This window comes from Musa acuminata, chromosome BXJ1-3 (genome assembly GCF_036884655.1).
Source record: "Musa acuminata AAA Group cultivar baxijiao chromosome BXJ1-3, Cavendish_Baxijiao_AAA, whole genome shotgun sequence".
NCBI lineage: Eukaryota > Viridiplantae > Streptophyta > Magnoliopsida > Zingiberales > Musaceae > Musa > Musa acuminata.
This window is the reverse complement of record NC_088329.1, coordinates 3,613,770-3,632,634: the sequence shown is the minus strand read 5'-3', so window position 1 is coordinate 3,632,634 and position 18,865 is coordinate 3,613,770. Positions and strand designations below refer to the sequence as shown.

General features: G+C 44.7%; 3 protein-coding genes across 3 annotated transcripts; 1 reads left to right on the top strand and 2 right to left on the bottom strand.

Annotated features, from left to right (window-relative positions):
• Positions 1 to 7,155: 7,155 nt before the first annotated feature.
• On the bottom strand, positions 7,156 to 9,465 carry LOC135617305 (pectinesterase 3-like). Its single transcript, XM_065117379.1, has 2 exons — positions 8,103 to 9,465; positions 7,156 to 7,987 (listed from the first exon to the last, which is right to left on the bottom strand). Exons 1-2 carry the CDS (start codon positions 9,154 to 9,156, stop codon positions 7,302 to 7,304), a joined length of 1,740 nt encoding a protein of 579 aa, XP_064973451.1. The 5' UTR covers positions 9,157 to 9,465; the 3' UTR covers positions 7,156 to 7,301.
• Positions 9,466 to 10,930: 1,465 nt separating this feature from the next.
• On the top strand, positions 10,931 to 13,340 carry LOC135617315 (pectinesterase-like). The gene is made up of 3 exons (XM_065117392.1): positions 10,931 to 11,644; positions 12,005 to 12,361; positions 12,441 to 13,340. Exons 1-3 carry the CDS (start codon positions 11,044 to 11,046, stop codon positions 13,133 to 13,135), a joined length of 1,653 nt encoding a protein of 550 aa, XP_064973464.1. The 5' UTR covers positions 10,931 to 11,043; the 3' UTR covers positions 13,136 to 13,340.
• Positions 13,341 to 13,430: 90 nt separating this feature from the next.
• On the bottom strand, positions 13,431 to 15,746 carry LOC135617310 (probable pectinesterase/pectinesterase inhibitor 12). The gene is made up of 2 exons (XM_065117385.1): positions 14,762 to 15,746; positions 13,431 to 14,331 (listed from the first exon to the last, which is right to left on the bottom strand). The coding sequence occupies exons 1-2, from the start codon at positions 15,717 to 15,719 to the stop codon at positions 13,643 to 13,645; spliced, it is 1,647 nt and encodes a 548-aa protein (XP_064973457.1). The 5' UTR covers positions 15,720 to 15,746; the 3' UTR covers positions 13,431 to 13,642.
• Between the last annotated feature and the right edge of the window lie 3,119 nt (positions 15,747 to 18,865).

Sequence of the window (18,865 nt, the reverse complement as noted above, 5' to 3'; positions counted from 1 at the left end):
TAGCAACAAAAATTGGAAGAGCTCGAAGCAAAGCGAGTGAGTGTTATTCGTTTTTACATTACTAATAATATTATCAATAATATTATTAATGATGACTCATCTGCATTTATTTGGGATAAGTTAGAAGAGTTTTATTCGACTAAAAGCATAACTAATAAGTTATATAATGTAAAAATTATATAGGCTAAGGATGAAAAAAATGCTAAAACTTGGTAGAGCATTGAGCATATTCAAATAAATATTGAATTAATCGAAAATTTTAATGTAAAGATTAATGAAGAAGGTAAGGTGTCGTTACCTTTTACATTGACTCCTATAATAACTTATAGAGATAATACTATATGGGAATGATATAATAACTTTAAAACAAGTTGAAGAAGTTTTAATGTCTCATGCTATAAGGAAAAACGATAAATTTGATAATATAAATAGTGAGACGTTAGCTACTAAAAGTGAAGGTTGACAAAGAGAATTTTTTAATAGAAGTATATCTCGATGTGGAATGTAAAGTTCAAGAGTCGGGACTTTAGATGATGTTCAATGCTATAAATGTAAGAGAGTACGAATATATTAAGCAGAATTATTTGAGAAAAAGGAAATAAGAAGAAGAGATCGATGAGTGATCTCTTATGATAGATGATGATAAAAATATCTTTACAATCTCCAAAGATAATGATGTATCTTTCGAGAAGAGTTGGTCTTTAGATTTAGTTTGTGTTATTCATGTTTGCTCTCAGAAATATTATTTTGATTCACTAAATGATAAGATGACTAATAAATTAAGTTTGGATAATGACTCTACCATAAAAATCACGAGTGTTAATAAAATAAAGATTAAAATAATTGACTAGGTGGTATATACTTTAGAGGATATATCTTATATTCTAAAGATGTCGAAGAATATAATTTCTTTGAGTTTTTTAATTCATAAGATAATAACTACAAGGTTAGAGGTGAAATTCTAAAAGTTATATAGAATTGCATGATCATGATGAAAGAAAGATTCGTTTGGAAGGAAGTATCGTAAAAACCTCAAAAGGCTAATAGATAGTAGGAGGTATCTACAATAGTAAGCTTTTGTTGGTAGCGTAGAAAACAAAAGTGTAATATTCATGATTTTCAAGATGTAGATAATTATGAGAAAATTTTTTTTTGTTGGTGGTAAGACAATAAGATGAATGTCTCCCTCCAAAATTAAGTAACATCATTAATTTATTTTCAACAACACGATGTAGTGTCGAACTTCGTGGAATCATGTATTGAACCATGATTCAATTTGTATAGATAGGGTGAATTCTTGAAGCAAATGGTTCAATTTCTATTTGAGATATAAAGTGAAAAAAAACTCATAAAATGTGGAGATTATTATGTTGGTAAGTATTTTTAAGAATATTAATTATATTCAAATTAGTTGATAGGGTCCTAATTAAATTGAAACTCCCAAGTAAATTATGATTAGTTACTATAAATATACATTGATTCTTAGGGTTTTGATGAAAGAGAGGGTTAAGACATTTTGGTTGCTCCCTAGAATAATCTCGAGGGTTTCTCTGTTGGGCTGATAGCCTATATTCAGCCCATGTGGGCTAGGGCAGCCCACACCCCCTCTTAATCTAACCATAATTAAGATTAGGAGGGTGTGGTGGCTGCGTTTTAGAAACAGAAAAAGGCTATAAAAAGACAGCAACGAGGCAGATCTTGAGAGCCACGGGATTCCAAAGAGAAGAAGGAGAACAAGGCAGAAAAGGAAGAGAAAGAAAGGGAAGAAGACAAGGACAATGTAGAGAGACTATTCTCAATCATCTAGCAGTGTTCTCATCTCAGGTTAGATCAAATCTACAGTAGACTCTTGATTACTTGGGGAGGTTTTAGATATTGTGGGCAGTGACATGATCCTTGTATCCCAGTTATTCTCTTGTGGTTGTTGCTAGGGTTTTGGGCAAGAGATTGAGATTTGTATATTCATTATTCTCATAGTGGATTATCTCTAGTTTGCCCCGTGGTTTTTACCCTTCACATAGAAGGGGTTTTCCACGTATATCTTGGTGTTCTGTTTGATTGTGTTTCCATTTTATTCCGCTGCGTATTATGGTCTTCTAGTATTTGTTCATATACAAAGATTATTCCTCTTTATATCCCCATCAACTTGTATCAGAGCGGGGTTTTGGTGATTTAATTTTTGTATTTGAACATGGAGGCCAGTAATATTTCTCGCATGATTAGTTTGAATGGAAATAATTGGATGATATGGAAACCAAGAATGGAAGATCTCTTGTATTGCAAAGATTTGTATAGACCTTTGCAAGGGGATAGTGCAAAACCTACAACTATGACAGATGATGAGTGAAAGAGGTGAGATCGAAAAACAATTGGGTTTATTAGACAATGGCTTGATGATAGTGTCTTTCACCATGTTTCTACTGAAATTTCTGCATATTCTCTTTGGAAAAAATTGGAAAGTCTCTATGAAAGAAAAACAACTGGCAACAAAGCTTTTTTGATCAGAAAACTTGTGAACCTAAAATATAGAGAGTGTGCTTCTATTGCTGAGCATTTGAATGAAATGCAGAGTATTACTAACTAGTTATCCTCTATGAAAATGTCTGTTGATGATGAGTTGCAGGATTGTTATTTCTCAGTTCATTACCAGAAAGTTGGGAGACATTGGTGGTTTCCCTTTTTAATTCTGCGCCAGATGGTATTGTCACTATGAGTCAAGTAACAAGCAGTTTGTTGAATGAGGAGTTGAGAAGAAAGAGTTCGGCAACATCTCAGAATGATTCACAGGCACTTATCTCAGAGAACTGAGGAAGGTCAAAGTCTAGAAGCAGTTCACGTATGGGTAGGAGCAAGTCAAGATCAAGAAAAGATATTGTTTGCTATAACTGTGGTGAGAAAGGACATTACAAGAACCAATGTAAGCAACCTAAGAAGAACAAAAAAAAGAGAAAAGAAGTGGAGTCTATAGAGTCAAAGGATAATACTACAACTACAGTGCAGGGTGGTGATTATTTGATTTTGTCTCCTTCTGATGATATTTTTTCTTGTGTGTGTCAGGATCTTGAGTGGGGGATTGACACAGGTGCTTCTTATCATGCTACACCTCGGAGAGAGTTTTTTGCTACATACAGGTCTGGAAACTTTAGTGTTGTCAATATGGGCAACTATGACACAGCAGACATCATTGGCATGAGTGATATCCATTTAAAGACCAACCTTGGCTGCAAGTTGGTACTTAAGGATGTGAGGCATGTGGTTGACTTGAGGCTGAATTTAATTTCAGTTGGAAGACTAGATGATGAAGAGTATGAAAGCAGATTTCACGGAGGGCAATGGAAGCTCAGTAAGGGTTCTATTGTTATAGCTAGTGGAAAGAAATGTCATACTTTGTACAGGTTGCAGGCTAAAGCTTATGGTGAGCAGTTAAATGCTACAGAGAAAGACTTCAGTATAGAGTTGTGGCATAGGCGATTGGGACACATGAGCGAGAAGGGGCTGCAAGCTCTTTCCAAAAGAGAGGTATTACCAGATCTCAGAGGTATACATCTGAACCCTTGTATTGATTGTTTAGTTGGTAAACAACATAGAGTTTCATTTGCTAGTACTGTTTTATCTAGAAAAATGCATGCCTTAGACCGTGTTTATACAGATGTATGTGGTCTTTTGAGGACAAAAACTCTTGGTGGATCTGTTGATGTTCTTGGTATAAGTGGTGCACTTTATTTTGTCACTTTTATAGATGATTTTTCCAGGAAAGTTTAGGCTTATGCTCTGAAGACCAAAGATCAGGTTATTAATGTCTTCAAAGAGTTTCATGCCAAGGTTGAAAGGGAGACAGAAAGGAAATTGAAATGCATAAGATCATATAATGGTGGTGAGTATACGGGATTGTTTAATGACTATTGCAGGTCACATGGGATCCAACATGAGATGACAGTTCCTGGTACACCTCAGCATAATGCAATTGCAGAGAGGATGAACCGCATCATCATGGAAAAGATTAGATGTATGCTTTCACAGGCCAAGCTACCCAAAAGGTTTTGGGATGAGGCTTTAAGGACTGCAGTTGATGTGATCAACTTATCACCATGTACAACCCTAGATGGTGATGTTGCAGAGCATGTATGGTCAGGGAAAGATGTTTCCTACAAGCATTTGAGAGTGTTTGGTTGTCGTGCATTTGCACATGTTCCAGATAATGAGAGGTCCAAGCTGGATGGTAAGTCTAAAGAATGTATTTTTCTTGGTTACTCACATGATCAGTTTGGTTACAGGCTTTGGGATCCAGAAAAGCAGAAGGTGTTCAGGAGCAAAGATGTGGTCTTCTTTGAGGATCAAACCTTTGAGGATTTGAAGAAGAAGGCACCAACCAAGACTTCTGCAGAAGGATTAGCAGATTGTGACCCAGTTATTCCTCCAGTATATCAGGGTAATGGGGGAGATGTGCAGGAAAATAGTGTAGAGCCTGATGTTGATTTACCCGCAGGACATGTTGAGCAAGAAAAAGTACGAGAGCAAGTTCCCGCAGAACCTCAGTTGAGAAGATTTTATAGACAATGTCAACCTTCCAGAAGATACTCTACAGATGAGTATGTGATGCTTACTGATGCAGGTGAACCAGAGAGTTACCAGGAAGCAGTTGAGAGTGAGCAGAAAGAGAAGTGGTTAGTTGCTATGCAGGAAGAGATGGATGCTCTTCAGAAGAACCACACTTATGATTTGGTGCTGCTACCAAATGGAATTAAGGCATTGAAGAACAAGTGGGTTTTTAGGTTGAAGACTCAAGAATATTGTTCTCAACCAAAGTACAAAGCTAGATTGGTTGTGAAAGGCTTTGGTCAAAAGAAAGGTATTGACTTTGAAGAGATATTTTCTCCTGTTGTTAAAATGTCTTCTATTCGTGTTGCTCTTGGTATTGCTGTTAGCCAGGACTTGGAGGTTGAGCAGTTAGATGTGAAGACAGCTTTCCTTCATGGTGATTTGGAGGAGGAAATTTATATGGAGCAACCAGAAGGCTTCAAAGTCAAAGGTAAAGATAATTTTGTCTGCAAGTTGAAGAAGAGCTTGTATGGGCTAAAGCAAGCTCCAAGACAGTGGTATAGAAAGTTTGATTCATTTATGACAGAAAATGGATACAAAAGAACGGCTTCAGATCATTGTGTGTACTGGTTTGGTGAGGATTTTATTATTCTCCTATTTTATGTTGATGACATGTTTATTCTTGGGAAAGATATGTCTCAAATTGACAGGTTGAAGAAGGAACTAAGTGAGTCTTTTGCAATGAAGGACATGGGGCCAGCAAAGTAAATACTAGGCATGCAGATTTCCCGTGACAGAAAAAACAAGAAGATTTGGTTGTCACAGGAGAAATACATCGAGAAGGTATTGGAAAGATTCAGTATGAGCAATGCAAAACCAGTTGGTTCTCCTCTTGCAGGTCACTTCAAGTTGTGCTCAGAACAGAGTCCGTCAAGTGATGAGGAGAAGGAGAAAATGCAAAAGGTTCCTTATGCTTCAGCAGTTGGAAGTTTAATGTATGCAATGGTATGTACGAGGCCAGACATCGCATATGCAATGGGTGTTACTAGCAGATTTCTTGCAAATCCAGGCAAAGAGCACTAGGCAACAGTGAAGTGGATTTTTAGATATCTCAGAGGGAGCTCTAAGGTTTGTTTAAGCTTTGGAGGTGGACCACCTATGTTGACAGGTTACACAGATGCAGATATGGCAAGAGATATAGATACGAGGAAGTCCACTTCAGGTTATGTACTTACTTTTGCAGGGGGAGCTGTGTCATGACAATCCAGGTTACAAAGGTGTATTGCTCTCTCCACCACAGAAGCAGAATATATTGCTGCTATAGAGGTATGCAAAGAAATGTTATGGATGAAAGAATTCTTACAAGAATTGGGGCTGAAATAGAAAAATTATGTGGTGCATTGTGATAGCCAGAGTGTCATCCATTTGTGTAAGAACCCAATGTTTCATTCCAAGTCAAAGCATATAGATGTCAGATACCACTGGATTCGAAATGTATTTGAAGAGAAGCAGTTGCAGCTTCAGAAAATTCATACAGACGACAACGGAGCAGACATGTTGACAAAGACCTTACCAAAAGAAAGACAGGAGATATGCCAACAGTTGGTCGGCATAGCTTCACATTGAGGAGTCATGGGACAGCCTCCCTTATGGGCTGAAGGGGGAGGTTGTTGGGCTGATAGCCCATATTCAGCCCATGTGGGCTAGGGCAGCCCACAGCCCACACCCCCTCTTAACCTGACCCTAATTAAGATTAGGGGGGTGTGGTGGCTGCGTTTTAGAAGCAGAAAAAAGCTATAAAAAGGCAGCAACGAGGCAGATCTTGAGAGCCACGGGATTCCAAAGAGAAGAAGGAGAACAAGGCAGAAAAGGAAGAGAAAGAAAGGGAAGAAGACAAGGACAACGTAGAGAGACTGTTCTCAATCATCTAGCAGTGTTCTCATCTCAAGTTAGATCAAATCTACAGTAGACTCTTGCTATGATTACTTGGGGAGGTTTTAGATATTGTGGGCAGTGACGTGATCCTTGTATCCCAGTTATTCTCTTGTGGTTGTTGCTAGGGTTTTGGGCAAGAGATTGAGATTTGTATATTCATTATTCTCATAGTGGATTATCTCTAGTTTGCCCCGTGGTTTTTACCCTTCACATAGAAGGGGTTTTCCACGTATATCTTGGTGTTCTGTTTGATTGTGTTTCCATTTTATTCCGCTGCATATTATGGTCTTCTAGTATTTGTTCATATACAAAGGTTATTCCTCTTTATATCCCCATCATTCTCAAGAAGATTAATAGAAAAATTCTATAGGTTTATATTGAAAGGTATACAAGAGAATCATACTTTAGTATGGATAAATCTAAGAGTCTTATAATTAATCTTATATTTAAGAATTTAATTTTCTTCGTGTGAACCAAATTATGTTAATTTTACGTCAATTTTATAATATTTTTTAAATTAATATTATTAAATATTATCTTTTGATTTTTGAATTTTTCTCGTTTCCCTCCCTCACAACAATACCTTTCTACATTGCGCGTATCATTGCAGATCATTAGCGTGCCCAGTTGTTGCCTTTATGGCCGTACTTACGTACTCAAGAATTGTAGCAGGCATCAGTGTCGGGAAGATCCAGTTTTCTTTCTTGAGAAATCTAGATAGAGTGTTCGAATGCATTGAATCGATCAAACTCTTCAGTTTCACTCATTTTACAGTTGCCTGATGGCAAAGGATCGAGAAAGAACAGACGAATACAATTTCCAATCACTTACTGGCCCAAGCTGGATTGGAACTGCACGCCAGTGGCCGGAATCCAATCTCCTCCTCCTATAAATGTCTCCACCGTGTACTTGCTTGCCTCCTCTGTGTTGATCCCTGGGTTGTAACCTGGCCACTTGACGCGGCCAGCTACAGTCGATCCAGGCCCGGTGTTCTGATACTCTGCATATCTGATGGTGCTCGGAGGCTCGGTGCCGATCTCCATTGGCAGCCACCCTGTAGAACTCACAACCGCTCCGATCTCCGACTGCATGATGATGGTGGTGGAGTAATCCTTCCATGGCCTGCCAAGGTAGGCTGAGACTGTGACGTTGTCGTATGATTCGATAGTGCAGGCCTGGATCGATATGCCGGTGTTCTCGTTGGGGTCCGTCTTGCCTTGCGCAGTGATGGTGGTCTGCTGGTGGGGCAGGGCCTGCCTCGGCCTGATCTTGCAGTCCTGGAACACGACGGCGGCGTCGCCGAAGATGAAGTCGACGGTGCCGGCGACGTCGCACTCGCGGTAGAACTGGCGTAGGGAGTGCGCGTAGAGGGTGTTTTGGTGGCCGTCGAAGGAGCAACGGAAGAAGATGGAGCGGTCGGAGCTGGACCGGAGGGCCACCGCCTGGTGTTTCTCGGGCCCCGCGAAGTTCCTGAAGCCCATGTCCATGGCCATGAAGCCATTCCCAGCTGCAGCTGAGACAAAACTCGTTGATGAGGACGCTTGGTAAGTGTATTATGAGAGAATGGAGGTCGATGACCTCAATTTCATTCCAACGATCTCAGAGCAGAGCTTCCATGGAGTACTTACTGAAGGTTGCAGTGGAGAATGTGGGCGTTCCCTCGATAAAGTTCAGCTTCCCGTCGACGATCGTCTTGTACATGCCATCCCCCAACACAATTACGTTCCACTTGCTCTTGTCCACCACTACATTCTCCTTGTACACGCCTTCCTTGATGTAGATGGTGAACGGGTGGGCGTTCTTCTTCGGTGCCAGATCGATAGCTTCCTTGATGGTCTTCACCTGCCCAGTCCCGTCCATTGCCACCGTCACGTTCGGCTCCCGCCTCGCCGCCATATCTTGCCGGAGAGCTCTCCTCTGCGCTCTCGAGATCCACGCGGGATACCGAACAGCGGAAGGAACCGATAGCAGCTTTCTATGCAGTGGGAAATCTAGCTTCTCCATGATGCCGAGAATGCCCACCACAATGGCCAAGCTATTGCTGGTGTACTGCGTGGAGTTCACCATGGCCACCGCCATCTTGTCCCTGACGTTTCCGGTCGTGCCCTCGAACCCGTCAAGGCACGTCTCCTGGTCGGTCACCGCCGCGCTCAGCCATGTCGTCAGGTCTTCGATCTTGGATGCGTTCAGCAGCGGTTCCCCCGGCAGCGGCTGCATCAGCGACAGCGAGTCGTTGAGCCGGTCGATCGCGCTGTCGAACAGCTGGTCGCAGTCCCGGAGCGCCGCCTCGAGCCGCTTGTCTTTGGCCGGGATCTCGAACGAGCCGGCCACGGTCGAGACCTTCCCGATGGCGTCGACGGCGACAGCAAGGGAGATCCTGAAGAGCTCCTCGGGGTCGTCGGTGAGGTTGGCGCCCCTGGCAGTGGAGATGCTGGAGAAGCACGAGTCGGGGTAGCGCGTCACGTTGCACATGGCCTTGATCGAGTCCGCTATTGACGTCGGCGAGGGAGAGCCATCGCCGTGCCCGATCGCCGCGACGACGCCGACGGAGACGACGATCACGACGAGGAGGACGGCGGAGGCGGCGAGGAGGGCGAGACGCCTTCGCGTGGTGCGGCGGAAGTGTCGGTCCGCGATCTCGCTCACCTTCCCGTAGCCATTGAAGGACTTAACGATGTCCATTGCTGCCACTTCCGCTTCTCCCAGAGCTTTACTGTTCTTAGCTTCGACCTATACTCCATGTATAACAGGACAAGGTAGACTCCAAGATGGATCAAAGGCACAGGAAACGAAGGAGATGGAGATCTGCCGCATGCTGCCTTCTTGCCTAGGACATCCTCCGTTCACCATCTAACCATTTGATGCATGTAGTTCCAACCTTGTCTCCATCTTCACACTGTCAATCGATCGTACTCTCAAATGAAAAGAAAAAGATGGTTGCAAGAATCATATCGTAGGGTGGATGGCTCTGTCAATTCTTAAAGCTTAGTAGTTGGGATCCAATTTAGCCTATTGAGTATTTGGTAAGATGGCACCTACCATGTGCCAACCTGTGGCTACTGAGATGATGAGCCATTCCCAGACTTGGCCATGTGAAATCTCACCATCAATCTGCAAAAGGTTCTCTGTGTTACTATTGAACAGAAAACAAAGCTATGCTGACATCAAAATTGAAACAGAGGACAAAATATGCTTAGAAAGAAGCAAAGCTTTTTAATGGACTGAGATGGCTGATCTGTAATGTTCTGCATTTTTTTTTGTGATATGGTGGTACACAGTGACACAAACAACACAACATGTTCTGCAGTCACAAATGAAGCTTAGATGCTGCTTCCAATTTGAAGTGAAAAGCTAGAGATCTTTACAGGTTGGCTCTCTTTGTTTGATGGTGTCATAACATCAATGGAATCAGCATCATATTTCTGAACCTGAACATTGTTAGCTTCTTGTAATGTCTTATCATATCAGATAGTCTTGCATTATTCTTGAGCTTCTTCTTCTAAAGAATGAGATTCAAGCTGAACATTAGAACACTTGTATCATACACACAGGAAGAAAGATCTAAAAGACATGCAATTTTAGCTGACTCAAATTAGAGCTTACCTTCAACTTCTATTTTCTAATAATAAAACCTTAAACCAATCATCTTTTGAATGTAGCTTAATAAATAGCTTATGTACTTTGTCAGGCAAAATAACAGCTGCACTGCTCATCATCACTTCAAGCCACTGATGGCTACTCTTCCACAATTTACACTCAGAATAATTGCATCAATCCATTCAAATTCAGATTCATCGTTTATTGACCAACTTAAGTTTTGACAAACTGAAGCAGGAGGTCGTGTTGTTTTGTCCATTCCTCATTCACAGTTTCAATAAACAAATACCAAACAGATGCATGACGACAAACCTTTGGGAATATAATTTTCACCGACAGAAACTTGATCTCCTTTGACTCACAAGTCAAGCCATTGTTGCTTCAACCCATGCAATGTCACGCTGGGGAGGATTACAACTCAGTAGCATTTGGAACAGCATTTGCTGTCTCTTGCAAAAGCGCAGTTCGCCGACACAGCATTAATAGGTGAGTATTAGTTGCCTTCAGATGCTGGAAACGTTGTACTTTGATAGACGAACAATTAATGATCTACTGTTTAGGCCATCACAAATGCACGTTAATAAGGTCGATCGACACTTTCTCGTAAAGTTGGTGAGCTAGTACATCATGAACCCTTTCTTCCTGCAGTCATTACTGCCTCCACCTAAAGCATTTAGCTGACGGTTTCCCTTCTTTTGTCTTTGCTTGGAAGACAGCCAAAGAAATCTCTTCGACAACAACTGGTTCGCACTAACCAGTGAAAATAATTAGTAAGTCTTCTTTATGGCTGGGTGTAGTAACAGATGAGCCCTCTGCCTATACTCGTACTGCCTCTTCGTTCACTATGCAGCTAATATCTCACGCGCTTTCTTCTCCCTATTTATGTATCCATCTCTGGTCTTGGATCGCCTCATCTCCACCCTCGCCTTGTACACTACGGTTCGGTGCTCTGGCTGAATCACACGTGTTGCGATGTTGTCATACCAATACCTTCTCGTCTTCTTCGTTCTTCCTCTGGCTACAGTTGCTGCACCGTCACCCTCTGTCTCCCCTGTGTCGGCGTGCAGGTCCTCCTTCTACCCCAAGCTGTGCCGCGCCGTCCTGTCGCCGTTGCGGTTCCCGTCGAACCAGTACGAGTACGGCCGGTACTCCGTCAAGAAGGCGCTCAAGCGGGCCCGCCGGACCGCTGCCCTGTTCGACCGCTACATCTCCGGTGCCGCGGGCGGTGGTCGGGCTCGCCGAGGCGTGAGTGGCGGGGCACTCGAGGACTGCCGCGCGCTGGCCAGCCTCAATGCGGACTATCTGAAGGCGGTGCAGGCGGAGCTGGGCCCGCGGGAGGCGGCGCTTGGCGCGGCCGCGGTTGGGCGGGTGAGGGCGCTGATGAGCGCCGTGGTGACCAACCAGCAGACGTGCTACGACGGGCTGGAGGTCTCCCACACCTTCCCCGAGCTGCGCGGCGCCCTCGCGGACGAGACACGGCTGTACGGGGTGTCGCTCGGGTTGGTCACCACCGCGTTGGACCGGAGCGGAAACCGCGGGCATGGGAAGAGCACCGAAACCGACGAGCGCACAGGTGAAGTCGACAACATTCGTCTCTTCCTCGTCCTCTTCTTTTGGAAGTACCACACGTGCATTTCTCGGCGTGGACGTACCATCGCCATCTGGGCCCACTAGGTGCGGTCCTTTGACCTTCGTATTGGTCCCACTCATCCTGTCGCTAAGAAAGAGCCACGGATCTGCTCGATGCCCATGCAATCACCTGGATACATACGCCACATAGACGGCCTTGATCTAATCTCTAACATATGTTTCGTGTCTCGCTCGCTTGCCTTGCGATTGGCTATCGAAGTAGGCTCCCGCAGTGGGCTCCACGTCTGAGGCCCCCGTTGTTCCCTGTACCAGGCAACTTTGTCTAATAATACTCTCTCCTCAGGGTCTACCGGTGGTCAAAGATCGCCGCCGGCTGATTTCTCGGCGATTGGGAGGAACCTTCTCGAAGAGAGCGGCGAGGTCGTGCCTGTAAACCAATCACAGTCGGTGACGGTAGCCAAGGATGGCAGTGGGAACTTCACAACCGTGGGAGATGCCGTCGCGTTCGCTCCGAACAACACAGCCATCGAAGATGGCTACTTCGCCATCTACATAGAGGAAGGGGTTTACAGCGAGAACGTGGTGGTTCCCAAGAACAAGAAGAACCTGATCTTGATTGGAGTAGGGATCAACAGGACCATAATTACCTCGAATCGCAGCGTAGTCGACGGATGGACTACCTTCGCCTCTGCTACATTCGGTGAGCGCGCATGCTCCTGCTTGAATTCTGATGCATGTTATGTACGTCTTCTGAACATGAGGTATTTTGGTGAGCGCAGTGGTGCACGGTGAGCGATTCATAGCCATCGACATCACCTTCGAGAACACGGCTGGGCCGGAGAAGCACCAGGCGGTGGCGGTGCGGAACAGTGCCGACCTCTCCAGCTTCTACCGCTGCAGCTTCCTGGGCTACCAGGACACGCTCTACGCGCACTCCCTCCGCCAGTTCTACCGCGACTGCGACGTCTACGGCACCGTCGACTTCATCTTCGGCAACGCCGCCTCCGTCTTCCAGAACTGCAACATCTACGCGCGCAAGCCGCTCCCGGGCCAGGTCAACGCCGTCACGGCGCAGGGGCGCACCATGCCGGACCAGACCACCGGCATCTCCATCCACAATTGCACCGTCCGCGCCGCGCCCGACCTCGAGGCAGCGGATCGTAACTTCACCAAGACCTTCCTCGGCCGGCCGTGGAAGGAGTACTCGAGGACGGTGTACATGCAATCGTTCATCGACGGGTTGATCGAGCCGGTGGGGTGGCTAGAGTGGAGCGGCAGCTTCGCGCTGACCACATTGTACTACGGGGAGTTCGACAACCATGGCCCCGGGGCCAATACCAGTGGAAGAGTGCAATGGCCAGGGTACAGCCTGATGAATGCCATGGACGCATTGAACTTTACCGTGTATAATTTCACCACAGCAGACGCTTGGTTGTCGTCCACCTCCATTCCTTACTCTGGCGGGTTGCTCTAGAGAGAGAGAGAGGAGGTAGAAGAAAGTGTTATTAGGTTGACCACTGATTACATCAACTCTAATTCGTCATATAGATTGCTAATTATAATGTAATCCATACAGTTCGCAAAACCGAAAGATTACCCATGTTCTGTGCCAGGAATCAATTACTGTTCAAGTGGTATCTTATTTCCATACCATCAAAACATTCATAGCATTTCATAAACTGAATTCTTTTGGATGGTCTGATCTCAATCAATCCAATATTTTTTAGCCAATTTCTGGACTTACTCCGCATATATCACATGCAAAATCCTAAGAAAGTAATACGGCCGACATGATATCATTTATTGCCAACATTGATTCTTTTTCTAACAGGATAAGAGTTTTCCACCATCGATTGTCCTAAGTCAAAGTTCATCTCTACAAACACCATCTTGATTTCTTTCTATTTCCTTCGTTTTCTCTTCTTTGTCGGCCCAAATCACGTTATTTACAGTAGGAAAAAACCACAACTGCGCTAAAGAATCAGATGCCATCGTCGTAAGGGAATGAAGTAGACTCCAGCCACTCATCCCCGTAGATGAACTCCGAGACCGTGAAGCTGTAGGCGTCGTCGTAATCCATAACAAGGAACCCCGGCCAGGTGACCCGATTGTCGGTCGGCGATCCCGGCCCGCTGTTCATGTACTCCCCATAGTACAACGTGTCGAGTCCTTGGTCGCCGGACCACTCCTTCCACCCCGCCGGATCCACCAGGCCGCCCATGTACGACTCCATGTACACCGTCGTCGAGTAGTTCTTCCACGGCCTGCCTAAGAAGGTCTTCACTATCACGTTGCTGGAAGCAAGCTCCTGCGACGCCACTATGGTGCAGTTCTGTATCGAGATGCCCGTATCCTCGTTGGGGTCGTCCTTGGACTGCGCTGTGATCATGTTGGACTGCCCGGGGATGGGCATCTTGGCCACGATTTTGCCGGCCTGGAGCACCACCGCGGCGTTGCCGAAGATGAAATCCACGGTGCCGTAGACGTCGCACTCCCGGTAGAACTGGCGGAAGGAGTGGACGTAGAGCGTGTCCTGGTAGCCGTCCATGACGCAGCGGTACAGCGCCACCAGGTCGGCGTTCACCCGGAGCGCCACTGCCTGGCCCTTCCTCGGCCCCGCGACGTTCTGAAACGTGATGTCTCGTGCCAGGAACCCTTCACCGGACACCGCTGCAGATCAATGTTTCACAGAGCTTTACAGTCCAAGACAGATGCAGCAGAAGAAGAATCTAGCAATCTAAAGGTCATGTGTGCTGGCCGTTTGTCGTCCATTGCCAAGTGGCTCAGACAGCACGCTATGCGTTGGCAATCGCTACGAAAAGATGACATGTTGCCGCTATCCATGGCAGTAATGGACCAGTTAATGAAGGCATTCGTATGCCTATAGTTTCTACTTATTAGATATGACGAAATCTTCAAGTACATGATGTCGTTGAATGATGAATACGGAGATGGCGATGGTTATCTCTGTTCCATCTCTGTTGGACAGTCGATGCAAGGTAACCATGAACATGCAAGCGGATTGAGGTATGAGAACACCAAGTACAAGTAATTAAGAAGGTTTGGATAGTAATTTCGAGGGGATAGTAAATAAGCTTACCGACGGTGGCCGATCGGAAGGTGGTCCAGCCGTCGCCGACGCTTCGGTTGCCTCTGATGACGGTGACGTCGCTGCCGTCGCCGATGAGGACGATGTTGGTCTTGTCGCTGGGGATATCCACGTGCTCCTCGTACACCCCCGCCCGCACCAGGATGATGGTGCGGTCGTCGGAGTTGCTCGGCGCCCAGGCCACCGCCTCCCCCAATGTCGTGAAGTTCCCCGTTCCGTCCGCGGCCACCGTGACCACGGAATCGGGGTCGACGTCCCCGTAGTCCCCGTCCTGCAGCAGCCGGCGCTCCCTCCGGCCGACCCACGCCGGGAACCCCCCGCAGCCGCGGCTGCGGAAGGAGCGGGCGGAGGAGAGCCGCCGCCCTTTGCGGCCCCCGGAGCGGGCGACGAGGGAGAGGGAGTTGCTGACGTGGGCGTAGGCGGCGAGCCAGGAGTCGACAAGCGTGGCCTTGAGCGGGCCCCGGGCGCCGGCAAGGCCATCAAGGCAGGTGGCCCGGTTGGTGAGCGCGGCGGCGAGGTAGGCCCGGGCGTCGGCGAGCTTGCGGGCCTCGGGCTTGACGAGGCCGGCCGAGCGCCGGAGCGAGGCGACGGTGATCTGGTGCAGCTCCTGGCAGTCCTGGAGGGAGCTGCGCTGGGACTCGACCACGGCGCCGGGGCGGCCGGCGGAGGAGAGGACCGAGGAGAGCTTGGCCGCCTCCGAGATGGCGGCCTGGAGGGTGCGGAGCGCCAGGGAGAGGACGGAGGGGTTGATGGTGATGGAAACGGACAGCTTCAGGGAGTCGAGGCAGGCGGCGGGGTATGGGGTGGACCGGCACAGATCACGGACAGAGCTTTCTGCATTGGTATTCCCAGAACTGGAGACGACATCGGAAGACAATGTGGGTGAAGGGAGAGTGAAAAGGAAGAGGAGAGAAGCCAGAAACAGTGACCAAGTGAGAGAAGAAGCCATGTGAGCTCCAAGAAAGGTAAGGCCATGGCTCAGAGTTCTGCATATATATACACACAACATGATAAAAAGAGTGATCTTTTCGGGAGTAGGAGTTTGGTGGCTTGCGAGCCGAGGCTACGAAGAGTTTGGATCTTCCATTACGCTTTAAGACGCGTACAACAATCTGATAAGAATTTGGATCTTTGTGACTAATCCAAAGGTAGCAAAAGTATAGTGTCGGTTGGTTCGTCGAGTTGCGGTGTCCGTCAAACTCGACATATGTGTCGTGAGCGCAGTCGTGGCTAGGGACGAAGGAACGAGTTAGGGGACAAAACATGCAGGGAGAAAGTGTCATGTGACGAGCTAAGTTCGTGTCAGAGATCGTGCCTTTTGGTGTTCCATAACTCGTCAAGAATCTTGCGTGACCAACCATCTTCCGTTGGATTGAGAGAAACGTACTTTGTTAGTAGGATTACTTTTTTATATATTAAAATATTATTTACTATATAATCTTTCTCTCTCTAACTTGATTTTTTCCGCTAGTTTTTGGGGGAAAAAAATGCTTGAGTTCTCAAGAAAGACGCCAAGAACATCTATTAGTCCCTTCCATCGTCCCCATACTACTCGATCCGGGATTGAGGCCTCATCGATGTCTCTTCCATGTGCTCGCGCAAGTGACCACCGACAAGGTGAATCGGTGGGCGAAGGATGAAAGAATCCATCTCTTACATCGCCACATGTGATTGGGAGCATAGTGAGAGAAAGCTAGCTTTTGTTTGGAATGCTCATTTATCAAGTGAGGTCTCTGATCTTGAATAATCTTGAGGAATTATTGGAATGATCTCTTTCTACTAAATTTTATTTTATTTTATTTTTTGAGTCAAATCGAAAGGAAGAGAGAGAGAGAGAGAGAGAGAGAGAGAGAGAGAGAGAGAGAGAGAGAGAGAGAGGAAAGTGGGTTACAATTCAAAATCAAAAGTAAACAAAAAAAAACTAAAAATAGGTTTTATATTTTAGAAAAAAATAAAACAATTTTCTCAATGAATGAAAACTATAGGCAATTTGGAGTTACAATGTATAAGCTGAATTGTCGAGAACAATAGTAGGAGAGGCTTATAAATATTTTGATTGGGTCAGCATAATTCTCGAAAGTTTAAACAGTCAAGAAAATATTTAATATTTTTATCAACTTTAATATCCTCTCATGTGATCTAAATTTTTTTTACAAAGAATAAAGGACGAAAACAGGATTTAAACTTAGGATATTGTGGTATATTATCAAAATCTTTATTAGTTAAACTAATTGACATGCAAACTTACAAAGTCAAGGTGTATAGGTGTATGATATAGACTCAGCATACCATGCTAAGATTTTAATTAGGTGATCAGTAATATCAAAATACTAAGCTGTATGTATAAGTATTGATGGAGCTAACCAACCATTGGATCGATTAGGATTAGGATTAACTTCAAAGTAAATTGGAGCTCACATAAATAACTTGACTCAAATCGAGAGCATTTTGAATTGGTCCTATCAAATACATGATAGGATGCAACCTGACCAACCCACCTTTGGCCTCATCCCAACTTCATATAGTCTATATTAGATTTGGATTATAACGAATGTATTGTACAAGACTCCCGTCAATACAAACAAAGTTTTAGGATTATAATAAATTCAAATTATATTAGGGTATAAAATCAATCATATTAGGGTATAAAATCAATCGATTATTTTTGAATCTATCTTAAATTGAGGTATCAAGAGTCTAAAAGCTCATGTTGAGACTTTAAATTAGGGGTATGTACCTATCTCAAGTTAGGTTAGTTCTCGAGTGATTTATAGTTAAATATAGTCTTTAATTATAGTGCTTATCAAATTCTTAAAAATCTTACTAACGTAACTAGAAATCCCTCGAGAATTAACGTACAGTATTTTATAATATAATGACGAACTATTAAAGATCTTATCGAGTTGATTTTCTTATTAGTACTGATGATCTCGTAGGTCCATATAGATATCTCCGTCGACACCACATCATTAACCCCATGGGATCAAGCCCCACATAACATGTGGATCGAATGAGTATGATACGTTGATAGTTGTCCACTTGTTATTATATTATATGAGATTATGTATGTTTAGAAGCTTTCATTGGATTATACCCATCACTGTTTTTGTTTTTGTTAGATTATGCATCGATGGGAAGAAGCATAATTAGGCCATAGTCCTTTGGAATTGAAAAGCAACATCCAAATTATTAACTACAAGATCAAGTGGGTGAAAACATACCATCTAAGTCGCCAAAGGGACGAGAAACAAAAAGACATGCAAATATAGTTTCCCTATAGCCTTCTCTCACATGATTTGTCCCTCTTGCAATTAAGTAATATTGGTGCCTTTGTCCCTTGCATTCACAACCAAAATGCCCTCGAGAGAATGGCAGGTGGAAGATAAGAGTCTCAAGCCGCTCGTGAACAGAGAAGAGAGACAAAGATACAAGTCGGGATGGGCCGAGAAGTGAGCACAGCACATGTGGTGGCCAACAAGAGAACAAAACCTAATTGAAACGGAAGGGAGACAATGGTGCACAAGTTGGTGACGAAGACACCCCATTGAATGCTCGTCATGCTCAATGTCTCCGACGAGAACGGGGAGGGGATCAATATTGAAGAGCCAATCAATAGCTACAGACAACAGTAAAAGATAACCAAGATATTTTAATTAGTTTAGGCTACTAAACTAGATAGGATTATGATATGTGTCTCCCTTACGAGATCACCAATAGAGAGGCTGCAGAATATTCGTAAAGAAGTTGTAATCAAGTTTGTTTTTGTTTGGTCTCCTCTCGAAAGATAGTAACTCACAATGCAATCATATGCATCTCCACTCACAGAACAGATGAATATCCACCATAAAAAAAAATGATTTGAGGAGTTAAAATTGATCCGAATTAACATGTTTGATATCAATTCTCTTAGTTTTCCTTTAATCCATGTAGTAATTTATTATTATTATTCTAAATCGTACATGAATGTGTCGGGTCAATGGTCAACATCAGTCGGCATCCATGTCATGTTCTCTGCGACTACGTGTTATTGGATGTCACTTCGCACGAGAGAAACAGGACTTCGTCCAGCTATCGGAAAAAGAAAGCAAACCAAAA